The sequence below is a fragment of the Bos indicus genome, chromosome 18, assembly GCF_029378745.1.
Source record: "Bos indicus isolate NIAB-ARS_2022 breed Sahiwal x Tharparkar chromosome 18, NIAB-ARS_B.indTharparkar_mat_pri_1.0, whole genome shotgun sequence".
Classification (NCBI taxonomy): Eukaryota; Metazoa; Chordata; class Mammalia; order Artiodactyla; family Bovidae; genus Bos; species Bos indicus.
The window spans coordinates 56,184,516-56,201,883 of record NC_091777.1 but is presented as its reverse complement, the minus strand read 5'-3'; the positions used below and the strand labels follow the sequence as shown (position 1 = coordinate 56,201,883).

General features: G+C 52.9%; 3 protein-coding genes and 1 long non-coding RNA gene across 13 annotated transcripts in view; 2 read left to right on the top strand and 2 right to left on the bottom strand.

The window, feature by feature from the left end:
- PPFIA3 (PTPRF interacting protein alpha 3) overlaps positions 1 to 6,094 on the bottom strand; it is a 21,766-nt gene extending 15,672 nt beyond the window's left edge. For 4 of the 6 annotated variants that reach the window (XM_070771440.1, XM_070771441.1, XM_070771442.1 and 1 more), the window contains exons 1-4: positions 5,899 to 6,094; positions 936 to 1,190; positions 578 to 679; positions 38 to 202 (exon numbers count right to left, since the gene is read on the bottom strand). In XM_070771440.1, the coding sequence (XP_070627541.1) occupies positions 38 to 202; positions 578 to 679; positions 936 to 1,175 (507 nt within the window). In that variant the 5' untranslated portion in view covers positions 1,176 to 1,190; positions 5,899 to 6,094. Of the gene's footprint in view, positions 1 to 37; positions 203 to 577; positions 680 to 935; positions 1,191 to 4,228; positions 4,324 to 5,898 lie in introns of those variants that run through there. The other 2 variants (XM_070771443.1, XM_070771446.1) reach the window with 2 other exon arrangements.
- Positions 1,174 to 7,145, top strand: C18H19orf73 (chromosome 18 C19orf73 homolog). The gene is given in 5 exon segments (XM_070770229.1): positions 1,174 to 1,281; positions 2,134 to 2,372; positions 6,632 to 6,692; positions 6,694 to 6,836; positions 6,868 to 7,145. Coding segments are annotated over 5 exon segments (735 nt in total). The 3' UTR covers positions 7,052 to 7,145.
- LIN7B (lin-7 homolog B, crumbs cell polarity complex component) lies at positions 7,140 to 10,823 on the bottom strand. Of its 4 annotated transcripts, none has more exons than XR_002182711.2 (6): positions 10,713 to 10,799; positions 10,170 to 10,288; positions 9,811 to 9,882; positions 8,865 to 9,074; positions 7,518 to 7,751; positions 7,140 to 7,243 (listed from the first exon to the last, which is right to left on the bottom strand). XR_002182711.2 is itself a non-coding variant. In XM_019978497.2 (6 exons), exons 1-6 carry the CDS (start codon positions 10,747 to 10,749, stop codon positions 7,222 to 7,224), a joined length of 624 nt encoding a protein of 207 aa, XP_019834056.1. In that variant the 5' UTR covers positions 10,750 to 10,823; the 3' UTR covers positions 7,140 to 7,221. The 4 variants fall into 4 exon arrangements, 2 of the variants coding, with proteins under 2 accessions (XP_019834056.1, XP_019834057.1); XR_002182712.2 differs by having other exon boundaries at positions 7,522 to 7,751; XM_019978497.2 differs by having other exon boundaries at positions 7,588 to 7,751; positions 10,713 to 10,823.
- LOC109571979 (uncharacterized) overlaps positions 10,808 to 17,368 on the top strand; it is a 10,132-nt gene continuing 3,571 nt past the window's right edge. Inside the window, exons 1-2 of one of the 2 annotated variants that reach the window (XR_011561643.1) lie at positions 10,808 to 11,263; positions 13,276 to 13,389. This is a non-coding gene — a long non-coding RNA (uncharacterized lncRNA). The remainder of the gene's footprint in view (positions 11,264 to 13,275; positions 13,390 to 17,368) is intronic. The other variant, XR_002182714.2, reaches the window with a different exon arrangement.

The window sequence follows — 17,368 nt, the reverse complement described above, 5'->3', positions numbered from 1 at the left end:
TTTCTGTTCTATATGCAGTCTCTTCTGATTCTCATACCTTCTCATCCAGGGCCTTGTGATGCTCGAAGAGGGATTTTAGAGCCTTGAGTACTTCCACCTCGGAAGAGACCCCGCCCGGAGACTGGGCCTGGCGCTTCACCACGGTCATGCGCAGTGACCTCTCGTGCCTGGACACCAGGCATTCCAGGTGTTCTAGGAGAAGCTACAGGGATAGAGCACCGGGCCAAGGAAAAGTGTCAAGGGAAGAGAGGCAGAGTGCAGGAAGAGGATTCAGACAGGTGGGGCAGACACAGGGAAGAAGTGGAGCCAAGTAAAGAGGTGTGGAGAAACAGGTCCGGAGAAGAGAGGGATAACGGGTCGGGGGTGGGGCGGTCAGGAAGAAGTGGTACAGAAAATGAGAACAGTTATGGAGATAGGGGAGGGGACATGAAGGAAGGAGGGGACCAGAGGAGACCCGCCCAAGTTGTGGAAGCAGGAAGAAGAAAGGAAGGCAAGAAAGGGTATAAAAAGATGGGTCAGGCTGCAACACCCAAGGCCCCGCCCACCCCGCTTAAGTCCCGCCCCCAAGACGCCTCACCCGTGTATTGTTCCGCTCCGCCTTCAGCTCCGCAATTTCTTCCTCCCGTTCTAGTAGCTGCTCCCGACACAAGTTCAGCTCCTTCGTCAGAGCCGCAAACTCCTGTTCAGTGGTGAGCAGAACTGTACATTCAGATCAATCCTTTTCCCATCTCCCTCATTCCAAAGGACTGGGAGGTTAGTAAGTCCCTCCCCTCTTGGCCAAGTCCCGCCCCTTCAAGCGACCTAGGCCCCGCCCATTAGAGGCAAGCCCCTCCTCCTTCCAAGAGTCAAGTCCCGCCCCTTCCGGCCGCCCTGCCCCTTGCCTTCGCGAGCCGAGGCCCCGCCTCCCTCAGGCCCCGCCCTGGCCCCGCCCAGACCTGGGGCAGCGCGATGCTGAGCTGCCGCTGCAAAGAGTCCTTCTCGTGGCCCAGCTCGCGCAGCCGCAACTGCGCCGTAGCAAGCCCGTCCTGCGCTTCGCGCAGCGTCTCCAGCAGGCGCTCGCGCTCGGTGAGCATCGTGACCATGAGGCGCTCCAGCTCGCCGCCAGCCTCGTCCGGGCCCAGCGCCGAGCCCCGCCGGCCATCCTCGCTGATGGTGGGCATCACCTCGCACATCATGGCGGCGGTGCTGGCCTGCGTGTACCGGGAGGGGCCAGGGAACCGAGAGCGGCTTCGTCAGAGCGCAGGCAACGAAACTGAGGCACGGTCACTGGGATACTACATAGTGAGAACTGAGGCTAGACAACCCAAGCAAGTGCACAACAGAAACGGAAACCCATCCATTCCGATCATGGTGCAAGATAAACGGAAACCCAATGCTCTCAGGAAACCAGACCTGGGTGAGAGCACTTGGAGAAACTGAGGTCAGACTTCATCTGACAACGGGCAGCAAATCTAGACTCAGCCTATTGAGAGAAACCAAAGCCGAGTGACCCACTCCCTGAGAGAAAGTGGAAAGCTTGGAAGCCCCTCCCCTCCCACCCAAGGGCTTCCCAGGTGGCTCAGTGGTAAAGAATCCACCTGCCAATGCAGGAGACACGGGTTCGATCCCTGGGTGGAGAAGATCCCCTGAAGAAGGGAATGGCAACCCACTCCAGTATTCTTGCCTGGGAAATCCATCGGGTCCCAAAGAGTCGGACATGACTGGGTGCACTAGCACTCCCCTCCAGTCCAAATCCCGCCCCTGCAAGGGGCTCAGGCCCCGCCCATCACTGGCACTGTGGGAAAATCAGTCTACCTATTCTGGCCCTGCTGAGAATTCCCTTCAACCTCACTGTATGAATGAGAAAACTCAGGCCCAGGAGAGGAAGACTATGTCTTCAGGAGGTCACTGGTAGGTAGTCAGCTGTATAATGTCACAGGGATGGCCCTGAACTGCTATTCAGCCCAATTCCTGCCTCCTTAATTGACCAGATATCTAGTTACAGGAGAATCTAAAGACTCTCTCCAGGCAGAGGGGAAAAAAAGATGGCATGGACCATGCTAGCCATTTCACACTACACAGGAATCCTAGATCCAGCTACTTCTTCCCTCAGGTCACAGGAATCTAGGTTCCCCTGTCCCTTCTGTCTCCCAGAGAAAGGAGTCTGAGCCTCCATCCTTCTCTTTCCCAGACCCAGAAGTCCGAGACCAGATCCCTCTCCTTCCAGGGCACAAGAGCCTGGGCTTTCAATCTCCAACCGTATACCCAGAAATCTCAGCCTTCAGATTTCTCTTCCCTCGGAATCCAGGCCCCCAGGCCCCAGGAGTCTGGGTGCATGAGCTGTGGGCGGGGATGAAGGGAGCTCTCCGAGACACTCCCTCTGCTCACATCAGGTCAGACAGGTCTGGCTGGCCCAGCGGAAAGCGGGAGGGACTTACACTCTGTTCTCTCCTTTCTTTCTCTCCCTTCAGGCAGAGGAATAACCGGTTCTCAGAGTGGATAATTCCCAGCCCCACCCAATATTTGGACTATATCTACAGCCTGGGACTGGAACCTTGGACTCCAGGGAGGAGAGGTAGGGACTGAGAGCCCCAGGACCTGGGAGAGGAGACAACTAGATGCCTGTACCCTTGGGTCTTTGAAGAGGTATATCTGGAAATCTAGACATCTGAGTCCAAACACGGAGAGGTCAGATTCAAGAAAATGTTTATAAGAGAGCAAGCCAGACTTAAGGAAATTAAAAAAAAAAAAAAAATTAGCATGGTATCTAAAACTCAGAACCTACTCATGAGATGCAGCTAGGGATGTTTTCAGGAGGCTGCTCTAGAACTTCAGATTCCCTAAGAAGGAAGCAAAACTCAACAAGGCTGACTGTAGACTCTAGACACAATAGAGCATGCAGAAAGGATATATGCTTCCATATATACAATGTGCTTGGGGTAAGAGCCTCACATGGGGCCAAATAGAGGGGCATATTCTGGAACCCAGGTCTAGAACCGTGAACCAGCCAAGAGCAATCCAATAACTTAAAAGAGTGTCTGGCTCACCCTCAGAACCCCAAACATAGAGGGGAGGGAGATGATATCTAAGGACAGACCTAACGCAATGCTTAACAAACCTAAGTCAGAAGACAAACAAGAACTCAGAACCTACCAGGGACGAAAATATAACACAGAATATAACAGACGTCACATTCTTGGTTTCTTCACATGTCTAGATAATGTTAGAACTCAGAGGGCAGAATATTTGCTCTAGAATTCAGAACATGCCCTGGAGCAAAGGAAAAAAACCTAGAAAATAGCAAGGAGTTTGCCTGGAACTTAGAATTGCCTGGGGGAGAATGCTGAAGGAGGCATTCTGGCAATTGAGAATTTACTGGCATAAGGACTGAGCTGGCAAAGGAGGTGGGGGTGGGGGTGGTGTGTTCTAGAAATGAGGACATTTCTAGGCTGAAGACTCCAGAACAAGAGAGGGCCTAGAGCATGTTTAGAATGCTGAAGTGGCAGATGGAAGAAGCCCACAATCCACCAGGGGACAAGTTCTGAGCCAAGGTCACACTGAGGGAAAAGATAGAGAAGGTGGGGATGGATGGGCTTAGAATACAGAACCTGAAGAAGGAAGGTGCAGTGTAATCCTGGGGACTTAAGACTGTAGAACTGGATGGTATATAAAATAGGGAGGTTCAGGGACTTCCCTGGTGGTCCAGTGGTCAAGACTCTGCCTTTCACTGCAGAGGGTGTAGGTTCGATCCCTGGTTGGGGACCTAAGATCCTGCATACCTCACAGCAAAGCCCAAAAATAAATAAAATGAAATACGGAAGCATATCCTAGAACTGATAACGTGGTTTGGAGAAAAGCTAGAGCCCATAAATGGAACACACACACACATTCTAGCAGAGAATGCCCCTGGGAAAACAACAGAATCTAGAACAATGCCAAGGATTGGCTAGAACCTAGAACACACCCAAAATGAAATTTTAAAAGAAAATAAGCAAAGACTGGCTTCTTAAAAATTGGAATATGTCAGGAATTACTTGGCGGTCCAGTGGTTAGGACTAGGCGCTTTCACTGCTGGGGCCTGGGTTGGATCCCTGGTCAGGGAACTAAGATCTGTGGGGGAGGAAGGAACATATCTAAGGAGAGGAAAGTGGGCTGGGAGCTTGGCTTGGGAGCACTAACTAGAAATTTGAATTTACCTGGGGAACATCATGATTCGAATTTAGCATCCAACCTAGAATTTAGAACATACCTTGGGTGAAAAAGGAACAGAGATGTTCACTGGGAGTATTCTAGGATTTAGAAAGAATTCCACGAAGCACTGCCAGGGTGCCTGTTTAGTTGGAAATATAGAAGACAATTCTAGATCACGAAATGAACCTAGGTCACAGAGCACATCTGGAGGAAGGGATGTATGCTCGGCTTATCAATCTGAGAATGTACTTGAAGGATAGGGCATCACGATATGAAAAAATCATAATGGGGTGCTGGAAGCATCTCAAGAACCTGGGTCTCAGGGGAAAATATTGGAAACCCCAGGAAGCCCAAAATCTGAGCTGATATGGGGATGAGGCAGGGGTTTTTCAAGGCCACCAGAATTGATGGGCAATAGTGAGGCTGTAGGGACTTGGGTCCCTAAGAGTAACAGCTGAGCAGCTAGATACTTTGGAGGTCAGAGTTGGGGAACTGGACTCCTGAATCTTTGTGGAGGCAAAAGACAGGAGATGGAAGTTTGGAGCCTGAGTCCTTGTTGGAAGGGAGGGCAGGGGTAGATGGCTTTGATGAGCAGTACAGAAGGTGGGGTCTGAACTCCTGGGTCGCTGAGGGGAGACAGGATCAGGGACAGGGCATTTAGGTCTTCAAGGGGGAGGACGGGCAGAAGCCAGCGAATTGATTTAAGAATTGCATTCTGAGCCCCTGAAAAGGAGGAATCATGTGCCTGAATCCCTAAGAGGGCAGATGTTGGGGTGCCAGGAGGCTGGGTATATTTATTGGAGGGGAACAGGGCTTTGAACTGGGTCTCTAAAGGGGGTAAAGGCTGGGAAACTGGATTCCTTCCTGGAGTGGTGAAGGCTACCAGCTGGGGCCTCTAGCCAGAGGAAGTAAGGACTGACAAGGCTTCCAGAGCCGGGTAGGATCTGGATCCCCGGATGCCAAGATCCCTAAGGTGGACCAGGCAAGAACATTCAGAAGCCCCGACTCCTCAAGTAGCAGCTGGGGTCACCACAACTGGGGTGCTGAGGATGGGGCTGAGAGCCTGGCCAGAGGAATCCTGAGGCCCGGGCGCCCAAGTCGGGGAGGGCCTGGGTATTCCCGGGTCAAAGGCGCGGCGAGGGGGATCCCCGCGCCGCTGGCGCCCCCTCCCCGGCGGCGGCAGCAGGAGATGGGGGAGGCAAGGCTGCCGAGAATGGTGACCATGGACAGCTCCAGAGCGGGCCTGTGTCCAGGGCGGCCGCTGAGCCGGCCTGGACTGAGGAACTCGGCCGGCTGTACAAGCCGGAGGACCGGAGATGGGCTGACTGGGTCCCCGAATGGGGGACTATGCGGACGCGACCGGGGGAGGGGGGCGGCTCTAGCTGGGGGAGTCTGACACAGCCTTGGCCGGTGTCGATCTCCCAGGACTGGGCCGAGGAGGAGGATCTTGGTCCAGAGGGGGTTCCCGGGGCTGACCTGGGAAATTAAGGCTCCTGGGCCCTGGAGGAGGCGCAAGGCGGCAGTACGCCTGGGATCCTAGGGTTCGGTTGGGGACTCTGAGAACCGGGAGGGACACGCCTGAGTCTCTGGGGTCGGGCTGTGAAATCTGGGCTGTGAGGTCCTCGGGGAAGGAGAAGAGAATTCAGGTTCTCGGGGAGGCGGGGGAAGCTCGGCGAGGGGTCCCCCGGGTGGGCGCTGCCAAGCGGGCCGGGCCGGGCTCTTACCTACCTGGTCCGCGGCGGCTGCGGGCGGAGCTGGGCTGCAGGAGGGACGTGGGGGTGGGGTGGGGGGACCGGGCGGGGCCCCTGGCGGCGGCCGGGGCCCGGATCTGTAGCTCTGGAGCCCGGTCTCCGCGGCTCGCGCGGGCTCCGCGTCTGTTGCTCCGGCTTGGGCGCTGGGGACCCCCTCCCCTTCACCGTCTAACAGCCCTTTACCCCTTAAAATAGCCCCCTGCCCCTGTCACCGTTCAGCCTCCCCCCGCGAGGCCGCAGCCGCCAGATCTAGGGGTGCTCACCAGCGCCCCCCAAATCCCACCTTCCCCCGCCAAAAAATTCCTCCTCCCTCCTCCCCCCGGCAACCAGCGCTGGGGCGGTCGTGGCCCCTTTAACAGGAGACTGACAGACGGCGCCGAATGGCCAATGGGAGGCGGTGTCGGCGCCGGCCGGTGGTTAAACCCCGCCCCCGCGCTGCCTGGGAGGGGTCGCGCGGGCGGAGAGCGGGAGGAGGGGCTAAGGCGGGTCGGCCAATAGGCATGCGGCGTGAGGCGGCTGGGGCGGGAGGCGGAGCCCGGCATGGGGATGATGTCACCTGAAGCGAGTGGCGCGCGGCGTGGAACGCCAGTCGCGACCCCGGATTCCGGCGGTGGCGCGCGCCTGCCCTCGCGCCGCACGGGACAGGAGGGTTGGGCGGGCGGCGAGGTGGGAGTAAAAGATGGCTTTTAAGATGGGGGCGGCTCCCGGAGACACGCGCTCGGGTTATAAGGTGGGGTGAATGCCTGGTCGACGAGTGCACCTTACTCTGCACCCCCTGAGCCCGCCTCGGGAACTGCACGTGGCACCCCCACCTCCCGCGCAGACTATTGCGCGGCCGGCAGGGCTCCCCCGGCGGACTAGGCTAATGGTTCGCTCCGCCCCGCCCACACGGAGGCCGCCCACTGACTCTGGCGCGTTTCAGGACTCCTCGTCAAACCAGCTACAGAGAAAGGGGGCTTGGCTTCCGCCCTCAGAATCTCGGAAGGGTAGGGGGAGTTGTCTTCAGCTCTGATCCCGCGCTCAGACCCAGACCGGGTCCCAGCCTCCATCCTGGACTTATCCCAGGGAAGCCGGCCAGCCTCTGTCTTCGGACCTGGCAAAAAGTCTCAAGCTCCGCTCTCAGACCCTGAAAAGGGTCTGGTCTCGACCTCAGCTTCTCTCCCGCCCACATCTCCAGACACTCCAACCCCGGGATGCAGGACAGACACAGACACTCAGTGAGGGTCAAAGATCTTTAAATAAGGAGTTGGTGACAATAAATACTGTACAGGGGAGGGGGTGAGGGTCCAGATCTGTGGTTTCAGCCTCGAGACTCCAAGGACCTAAAAGGAGGGTGAAGAGAGGGGAGCCAAGCTCAGCGGAGGAGACAGCAGTAGGCATGGGAGAGAGCCAGGATTGGGGTTCCAGAGCCAAGAGCCCAGGGAAGTGGGTTGAGGGATTCCGGAGAGAGCAGGTTCCCCATCTTGGGGTGGGAGTGAGCTAAGTAGGGGCCCCCAAGGTAGTCAGAATGGCTTGGGGTGAGAGCCGGGGTCAAAGGTCAGAATCCCAAGGAAAGGAGCCAGGGCTGGGGGTGGCAATCAGTGTCTCAGAAATTACCGGCCTGGTCTGGGAGTCTGGGGATGAGGGAGGCAGAGGAGCCCCAGGGGTGTGGTGGCAAAGGGCTCACGAGTAGCTCTGATGTTGCTGGCGCCGCCGGGCGGAGCGCATCTTCTCAAAGCGGGCTTCCATCTCCTCCAGCACTCGAGGTGTGTAGCGTACCACCAGCTTCACCGAGCCCTGGGCAGCCTTCAGAAGCTCCACTGCCTTCTCATGCTGCTCGCCCTCAACGCTCTGCAGGGGCCGTTCAGACAGTTCATCTTTATCCCCTTCCTCCCTGGCAAAGCCTGATGACCCCCAGTCCATCCCTCCTGCCCTGTTTATTGTCCCCACCACCTGGCCCCAGCTCAGACCTCATCCTCGGTGTTCTGGCCTCCACTGTCTTATTCCCCCCAGTCTCTTATTTCCCAGAGTCCCAAGGGGGTCTTTCTATACTTCCAGGCTGAGCAGCCTTCCACTGCTCACAGTCCTCCCAAGCTGGCCCCAAGCTCTGCCTCCTTCTACTCTAACCACAGTGGTTTTAATTATCTGCATGCCCTAGTCCATCAGAACCAAGCCTTTTCTCTTCAGCTCATAGGAGTGCAGAGTCACAGTCCCTGCCTACAGTACCTTCAACCTAACACTCTTCACCAACTCCTACTCATCCTTCAAAACCCAATTCAAGGGGACTTCCCTGGTGGTCCAGTGGCTAAGACTCTGTGCTCCCAATGGAGGGAGCCCAGGTTCACTCCCTGGTCAGAGAACTAGATCCCACATGCTGCAACCAAGACCTAGAGCAGCCAAAAAAACAACAACAACAAACTCAAATGTTCTTAATCTCCAAAAACTTCCCTCATCTACACTGGTCTGGTGCCACATCTGGGCTCTCACAGTGCTCTGTGCTTTCTCATTCTCTCCCTGGTTTAGGATTATTTCAGCCAGGGTCTATCTCCCTCACCAGAGAGGGTGTCCTTGGAAGTAGCAGCAGAGGCCAGTTACTCTCACTATGTGTGCATGCTAAGTTGCTTCAGTCGTGTCCAACTCTTTGCAACCCTATGGACTGTAGCCCGCCAGGCTCCTCTATCCATGGGATTCTTCAGGCAAGATCACTGGAGTGCGTTTCCATTTCCTTCTCCAGGGGATCTTCCTGACCCAAGGATCAAACCTGGGGCTCCTGCATTGGCAGGCGGATTCTTTACCACTGAGCCACCTGGGAAAACCCCTAGTTACTCTCAGGGTCTACAGCAAAGCCCAGAACAGGGTGAGACACAGAGGCAGTGTTCAGTGTGTTGAGTGAATATGAAAAACAGGGACTCTGCTACCTTGGGCAGACTATGGCCCCCAGCCCTGCCTCAGCCCCCAACTCACCACACCATTCACTGACAGCAGCTGGTCCCCACGCTTCAGGCCTCCGTGGCGGTCAGCCACACCCCCAGGGATGACACGGGAGATGTAGATAGGCGAATTCTGCTCCTTGCCCCCCATGATGTTGAAGCCCAGGCCCTCATCCGTCTTGGGCAGTTCCACTACCCTGGGATGTGCATGGCCCTCACTGGCTGTGAAGGCGGCCACCGTGGCCTGGGAAAGAGAAAGCCTTGGGAGGTGAGGACCCCCCACAATGGGCATACGCATTCAGGTAGAGGCTAGGCCCCTGCCCAGGAAAGGGATTTGGCCAGGGAGCTTTCCTCAAGAATGGGGCACCGGCCACACAAGTCAACACAAGATCACTCTGGTGACAGGACGTCAGATTTAGTCACTTTGGACACTTCACTTTCAAAGAGAAAGTCTCCATTTGGTGTGTGTGTGTCTTGAATCTCACTTTTTTTGCCAATCTCACCTTTTTACAGAGAGAAAAAAAGGCCTGGACAGAGAGTCTCAAGCCTCGAGCAAGCAAACAGCATCTAACCGTGGCTAAGTAAGATTTCAGTGTTTAACCCAACTTCATTGTTTTCATCATGTAAAGGTTTAAAGTTATCTTCTGGTCAGGCATTTCATACTAGTTTCTAACTGTACCTGCTAATTGACAGGAGAATTCCATGGACAGAGGAGCCCAGTGGGCTATAGTCCATTGGATCACAAAGAGTCGAACACGACTCAGTGACTAAAACTTTCTCTTTTCACTTTCAAAGATACTTTTATATGACATTGAAGCTACAAATGTGAGACTATTCAAAATACATTATAAATACTAGTAAAGGTGATAGATATGGCAAACATCATGAAGGAGGAAACAGGAATGACTGGCTTTGGAAGACGCTGAGCTGGACCATGAGATTCAGTGGATACCATGAGCCGTGGGGTGGGGGGAGCCTACCTTGGCCGTGGCGTGGGCCCGGATCTCAGCACTGCCGGTGATGTCCAGCGTGTCGTAGAGCTGCTCATACACCTGGTGAGGACGCAGCCCTGCCTCAGGGAGCCGCCAGCCCAGCTCCTCAGCACAGGCGTCCAGGCCCGCAGACCCTCCCACACAAGGGTCCGCCCCGCCCCCGCAACCCCGAGGCCACGGAAACTACAACTCCCGAAGAACCCCTGAGCTGAAGCGCGGGCACCACCCCCGCAACCCCCAGGAGCGCCGCCCCGGTCGCTGCTGGGAGGCGTAGTCCCTCGGCTCGGGGAGACCAGGAGGAGGACCACGGCCGCCCGCCCCGTACCCCGGCGCCGCGGTGCTCTCACCTCTCGGATGGCAGAGCAGAAGCGGCTCTGCAGGACTCGCTGGAGGGCCTGCAGCTTCTGCGGAGGCAGCTCCCCGCTGCGCTGGAGCCGCTCGAGGAGCTCCACCGCCCGGGACACTTCTGCGGGGCGGGGGCGGGGCGCACAGACACACACAGTCAGAGACGCGAAGACGCAGAGAACACGGAGAGATTGCGGCCAGAGACCAAGTCAGGACGAACGCAAACCCGGGGAAGAACAGCCGCGTCCCGGCCGGACGCCCGCAGAGTCGCCGCAGGTGGCAGAGGAGAGACTGCGGCCAGCTGGGCGCCCTGCGTGCCCGGGATCCCCATAGACACCCGCGCAGAGGTGTGCGTGCAGCGGGCGCCCTCTCCCCGGCCCGCTCGCCCACGGACCCTCCCACACTCTCCGACGGCCCGACTCTCGGCGCCCCGCCCCGCCCACTCCCGCCGGGCCCGCCCACCCGCCGGGGTCTTGCCGGGGGAGGGGCGGGATACCGGGATGCAGACCCGGGGCCGGGTGGGCAGGGCCGCGGGGCGCACTTACCCCGCTCCAGCCCCAGCGGCTCCACCAGCGCAGCCATGTCCGCGCCGCCGCTGCGAGGCACCCGCCTGCCGGTCGCCGGCGAGGAGGGCGGGGCTTCGCGAGGCCACGCCCCGGCGACGAGCGCTCCCTGCGGAAGCGGGGCCCGGCGCGCGCGCGCCTGCCCACCCGCCTCGGGTCCTGTCTCGCTCCCCTTCCCTCAGACCCCACACGGCTGTTGGGTTAGTGACCCCTCCTATTGCAGCTTCTGTCTGTCTGCACCACCTTCCATCTCATCTGTCTGTCCTGCCCGCCTCACCTGTCTGTCTCCTTTCTATCCGTTTTTTCTACATTCATTGTGGAAAGATTGAAGGCAGGAGGAGACGGGACGAGAGAATGAGATTGTTGAATGGCATCACCGACTCAATGGACATGAGTTTGAGTAAACTCCGGGAGTTGGTGATGGACAGGGAGGCCTGGCGTGCTGCGGTCCATGGGGTCTCAAATAGTCGAACACGACTGAGCGACTGAACTGAACTATGTCACACATTGGGCCCAAGATCATGGATACAATGGTGAGCAGGGCAACTAAGCCCACTGCCCTCCTAGAGCTTATTCTATGACGCGGGTGGTGCTGGAGGCGGGTAGACAGATATGAGAGTAGGGAGGTGACGATGTAGGAGGGACACTGGTGGGAAGTCCTTGGAGGTAAGATCTTCAAGAGAGGCAGCATGGGTCACTTTCCAGGCAGAAAGAGCCCCCATGGCAGGATAGCAGAGTAAGGACTGGAGTGGTTTATGAGGAAGGCGGAAAGATTGACAGGATATAACTGATGCACTGCCTTGTGTGTTGGCTTATTCATGCTGAGGATTTTGGACTTCATGGTAACTCCTAAGAGTAAAATGCCATGGTCACATGTGTATGTTAAGATCACCGTGGACACTGTGTGGAGACTGGATTGGATGGGAGCAAAACTGGGATCAGGGGGACAGATCAGGAGGTCATCCCTGTAATCCTGTGATGAGCAGAGGCGTGGAGGGTATGTGGACAGATTTGGAGATGTTTGGATGTGTCTTAATTGTATATGAGGCCTGAGAGGCGGAGGAGAAGGGGATATTAAGGTGCGTGTGGGGCCTTTTGCTAAGATGGTCTATGCTGGTGATGGGACAGTGGATATTTTGACTGTGAGGAGCTGGTGCAGTAAACCAAGCCTGCAAGCAGTTCTGAGAATTTAGGCCAAGGTGGTAAATAACACCAGAAGAGTGGACAAGTATGCTAGAGAGAAGAGAATATAGAATGAAGAGGATTGAGGACTGAGTCCTCAAAACTCCTATTGTATAAAAGTCAGGAAGAAGACAAAGAATGGCCAGAAAGGTAGGAGGAAAACTCAACTGGGAGAACCACAAGAAGAGAGTGTTTTTGTAAAAGGAAGTGAGCAGTGGTGTCAGATGCTCTAGAGAGTCAGAGACATGTAGATGCAGACGAGGCTGGAGAAGCCTGGCTGTAGTTCAACCATCATCGAATGCAGAAAGTGCATCCTCAGTTAACCTCACCATTAGTGGGATGGAATCCAGAAAGGGGTTTTTGCAAAGTGAGAGGACTGGAGCAGGTTTGTTTACCCTCTTGCCGTCATAGTATTTTTCTCTTTTCATTTTAACAACAACAAAGAACAGAACATAGTTATGGACTTTAAAACAAAATGAAATAATACAGGAGGATAAATATTTTTGTCCATTTTAATCTTTTCCCAAACGTTTTATTTTGTATCGGGGTATAGCTGATTAATAATGTCGTGGTTGCTTCAGGTGAACAGCAAAGGGACTCAGGCATACACACACATGTATCCATTCTCCCCCAAACCACCCCCATCCAAGCTGGCGCATGACTTTGAGCCAAGTTCCATGTGCTGTACAGTAGGTAGGTCCTTGTTGGTTATCCATTTTAAATATAGCAGTACATGACCTAGAAGGATGAATATTGAAAAGCACCAGCCCCATGGGGCTTTCCTGGTGGTCCAGTGGTTAAGACTCTGCACTTCTAAAGCAAGGGGTGTGGGTTTGATCCTTGGTCAGGGAACGAAGATCCCACGTGCCGTGTGTGGAGGCCAAGAAAATTAAAAAATAAAAACAAAACAACCCACACGCACACACAAAACGGAAAGCACCAGCCTCTGTCCCCGTCCCGATTCTCCTCACTGCAAGAGGCAGTAAGGTGTGGCTGTTTCACCCGCTCGTTGCTTCTGTAGCTAAGTAACATATCATTTCTCAATTTTTCAATTTTAGGTGTTAGCAATATATTACATATTGATTTTCTGCTCTTACAACCTTTCCCCTCTCTTCCCATGGTAGTTTTATGGTACCAGTTTTTAGGTCAGTCAATAAAAGGCTCACATTATGTCTAAGTATTCGATACTTACTGTTTGCTGTATGAGCTCAAGTATTGTCCTGTGATTACATTTCCTTTCTTGAACAGCTTCCATTTTTTCCCCCCTGTAATGTCTATCTATTTTGTTTCTTTCATCGCATTCTTAATTTCTTTCAAACTCTGCATCACAACACATACTTTATTGACTCTTTTTATCCTGAAGCTTCTTGTAAACTTTAATCCTCTGACTCCAATCTGGACCAAGAAACTGCCATCCTGGGATATCCCTCCACTGCTCTGCTGAACTGGATCATCTCTTTTTAAATCCCTCATTTCGGTAAAGTATATACCCCGTTATTAATAACTTCCTAAAAAGATTGTTGGGGGGAAACAAAGATTGCAAGATTTGTCCTTCAAGAAAGTTCCTCTAATGCTTTTTTCCTCTTGCACGTCTAGTATCTAATCAACTACCAATGGTGAAGATCGCTCGGTCGTGTCCGACTCTTTGCGACCCCATAGACTGTAGCCTACCAGGCTCCTCTGTCCATGGGATTTTCCAGGCAATAGTACTGGAGTGGATTGCCATTTCCTTCTCCAGGGAACTTCCCAACCCAGGGATAGAACCCAGGTCTCCCACATTGTAGACAGACGCTTAACCGTCTGAGGCACCAGGGAAGTCAATCAACTACCAAATGTGTCTACTAATTAATTGCAGATGGTTTTCAGTTCTGAAATTTCCAATAGACTTTTTATTAAGATTCCTGTTAAAACTTTACAGTTTTAAAGATCTCGTCAAATTCTTCTTTTTTCTTTATTTTGGGAACATAATTATTTCAGCCTCTGATAATTCCAACGTGTTCTTATTGTCTTTTTCTCCTTGAATAGATGCTAAGTTTTGGCACTAAGGGTTAGCCTCTGGTTACTCAGATGGTAAAGAATCTGCCTGGAGTCAGGAAACCCTGGTTCGATCCCTGGGTTGGGAGATTGCCTGGAGATGGGAATAGCGACCCACTCCAGTATTCTTGCCTGGAGAATCCCATGGACAGAGAAGCCTGGTGACTTACAGTTGAGGAGGTCGCAAAGAGTTGGACATGACTGAGCGACTAAGACACACACACATCGTACTAAAGACCACGTAGGCTCTCCCTTCCTCCAAAGAAAGTTAAGTTTTCTTCTGGCAGGGGAGAGGTCTGGTTTTAGGTTTTTCTTAGGCCTGGTCTATTTCACATGTGAGCTGACTCCAATACTGTGTTACTCTGGGAGCCTCAAGCACAGCCATTTCTCCACTGCAGGCCTGGAACCCCAACCTGTCTCCCCCGGGGTTACATGGCTGCTCAGCAACTTAGCCTCCTTTAGTGCTTTCTGATGAGCCCCCCTGGGGGTTTTGAAAGGACAGTGAGCTGCTTAGGAGTTGGCAGATGCCTGCGGGGAAGACTACATGTCCATTCTGGGACTCAGTGCCCCATCTGGGAGTTTCTCCCGCAAGTCCCACTGTCTGGTCCAAACTCTGTCAGCTCAGCCCAGTCGAGGATTGCCACTTTCTGAGTCTTTTCCACCACTTTTTTGAGTCTGTCCTGCCACAATAATTGGCAAATATCCTCAAGGGAAAAGTGAAAGAACATGTTAGTCGCTCAGCCTTGTCCGACTCTTTGTGACCCCATAGACTGTAGCCCACCAGGCTCCTCTGTCCATGGGATTCTCCAGGTAAGAATACTGGAGTGTGTTGCCATGCCCTCCTCCAGGGGATCTTCCCAACCCAGGGACTGAACCCAGGTCTCCCGCACTGCAGGCGGGTTCTTCACTATCTGAGCCACCGGGAGTGAATGTGAAGCTCACCTCTGTGTGCTTTCCCCTCCTGGTATCAGACCCCCTCAACTGGCCTACAATTGCTTGCTACCCAAAGCCTTTCACAAGTTCCTTTTATATGTTTTGTCCAGTCTTTTATCTATTTATTTATGGCTGTGCTGGGTCTTTGTCGCTGTGTGCGGGCCTTCTCCAGTTGCGGCAAGCGGACTTCTCGTTGCAGTGGCTCCTCTTGTTGCGGAGCACACGTCAGGGAGCGCAGTAGCTGCAGTTCCCGGGCTGCTCAGTACTTGTGGTGCATGGATTTAGTTGCTCCAAGCTACATGGGATCTTCCTGGACCAGGGATCAAATCTGTGTCTGCTGCATTGGCAGGCAGATTCTTTACCGCTGAGCCACCAGGGAAGCCCTTGTCTAGTCTTTATGTACCTGGTCTCTTGGCGGGCTATGGTCCACAGAGTCACAAAGATGTGACTGAAGTGACGTAGCACTCACACTATGCCAGCAAAGTCCAAAATGGGCTGTTTTTCATAGCCAGCTCCAGAAGTATGGTTTCAACATCTGGAGTATCTATGAAAATACAGTAATTAGAAGAATTAAGTTGTTTTTTTTTTTTTTTCGATTATTCCCTAAACTGTTTTCTCCAGGACCAGTTTCTCTATTTATCTTGTGGTCTCTTTTGGCAGATTTTTTCCAAATGTCTGGGATCTTTGGTTATATGCTTGTAAAAACTGAGGCAGTTAAAAAAAAAACAACACTGGGGTGTGCAGTTGGATTTCGCTGACAGTTTGCCTCTAATTATCAGGCCAACTCTGCCTTCAGGCTGAGAAACTTGTATTTGCAAATGCCCAGCTCCTAGGCATTCTGATTGTGGAAACGGAGTGCAATTGTTCTGCGTACAAATCCTGTTCAAGTCTCCTATCCCAGGGACGGGGGAGCCTGGTGGGCTGCCGTCTATGAGGTCGCACAGAGTTGGACACGACTGACTAGACTTAGCAGCGGCAGCAGCGGCCTTCTTATACCTGAAGTTGCAGTCCTGAGCCTCTGTAAGTTCTCTGCCAAGGTCTGTGGATGGCTCCCTTCTCAAGTGGCCACCAGACTGACATGTTCTCGCCACTGTCCTATTTCATCTTTAATCCAGAAATGTGCTGACATCTCGACCGCTGACGAAACCTTGCTTTGTTACTCCTCTGCTATCATTAGGAAGTAAAAACGCAGAAGGTGAACCTGCCATCATGAACTGGAGGCCATTTTCTGTCCTGGCCCTGTGAGGACCCTCCACTCTACCTGATTTTTATTTTTTTTATTTATTTATGCTATGCTGGGTCTTAGTTGTAACACACAGGATCTTCCATCTTCCTTGCGGCATGCAAAGTCTTAGTTGCTGTATGTGGGATCTAGTTCCCTGAACAGGGATCCATCAAATCCAGGCCCCGTGCATTGGGAGCTGAGAGTCAGCTGCAGGACCACCAGGGAAGTCCCTCTACCCAATCTTTTTACATCTTTAAAATTTTTTTTTAAGTTTTTTTTAATTGAAGTACAGATCTACAATGTTTCAGATGTACAGCAGTGATTCAGTTATACATGTATTCTTTTTCAGATTCTTTTCCATTATAGATTATTACAAGATCTACTGAGTATAGTTCCCTGTGTTATATAGTAGGTCCTTGTTGTTTTATATATAGTTGTGTGTATCTATTGATCTATTAATCCCCAACTCCTAATTTATCCCTCTCCTCCCTTTCCCTTTGGGTAACCATAAATTTGTTTTCTGTGTCTGTGAGTCTGTTTCCGTTTTGTAAACAAGTTCATTTGTATCAGGGCTTCCCAGGTGGCGCTAGTGGTAAAGAGCATGCCTGCCAATCCAGGAGGCATAAGAGACACAGGTTCGATTCCTGAGTTGAGAAGATGCCCTGGAGGAGGGCATGGCAAGGCACTCCAGTATTCTTGCCCAGAGAATCCCTATGGACAGAGGAGCCTGGTGGGCTCCAGTCCATGGGGTCACAGAGTTACTTTAGCGACTTCAGTTACCTGAAGCAATTTAGCATGCACACAGCATGCATCATTTGTATCATTTTTTTTAAGATTTCACATATAAACAGTATCATGTTTGTCTTTCTCCTTTTGACTTCACTTAGTATGATAATCTCTAGGTCATCCATGTTGCTACAAATGGCATTTCATTATTTTTATGGTTGAGTAATATTCTATGGCATATATAGTCCACATCTTCCTTATCCATTCCTCTGTCGATGGACATCTAGGTCGCTCCCATGGCTTGGCTATTATCCTATCTTTTTTGTTTTTTGGCCACTCCATGTGGCATTCGGGATTCCCTGGTAGCTCAGCTGGTAAAGAATCCACCTGCAATGCAGGAGACCCCAGTTTGATCCTTGGATTGGGAAGATCCCCTGGAGAAGAGAATGGCAACCCACTCTAATATTCTGGCCAGGAAAGTTCCATGGACTGTATCGATCATGGGGTCACAAAGAGTGGACACAACTTTCACTTCAGT

What these genes read in the sequence shown, in the direction of transcription:
- LIN7B (XM_019978497.2), bottom strand. Translation starts at nt 10,749, where the DNA reads ATGGCTGCGCTGGTGGAGCCGCTGGGGCTGGAGCGGG. An exon ending in TCTGCTCTGCCATCCGAGAG is followed by an intron (nt 9,883 to 10,169) that starts GTGAGAGCACCG and finishes CGTCCTCACCAG; the next exon opens with GTGTATGAGCAGCTCTACGA. An exon ending in GGGCCCACGCCACGGCCAAG is followed by an intron (nt 9,075 to 9,810) that starts GTAGGCTCCCCC and finishes TCTCTTTCCCAG; the next exon opens with GCCACGGTGGCCGCCTTCAC.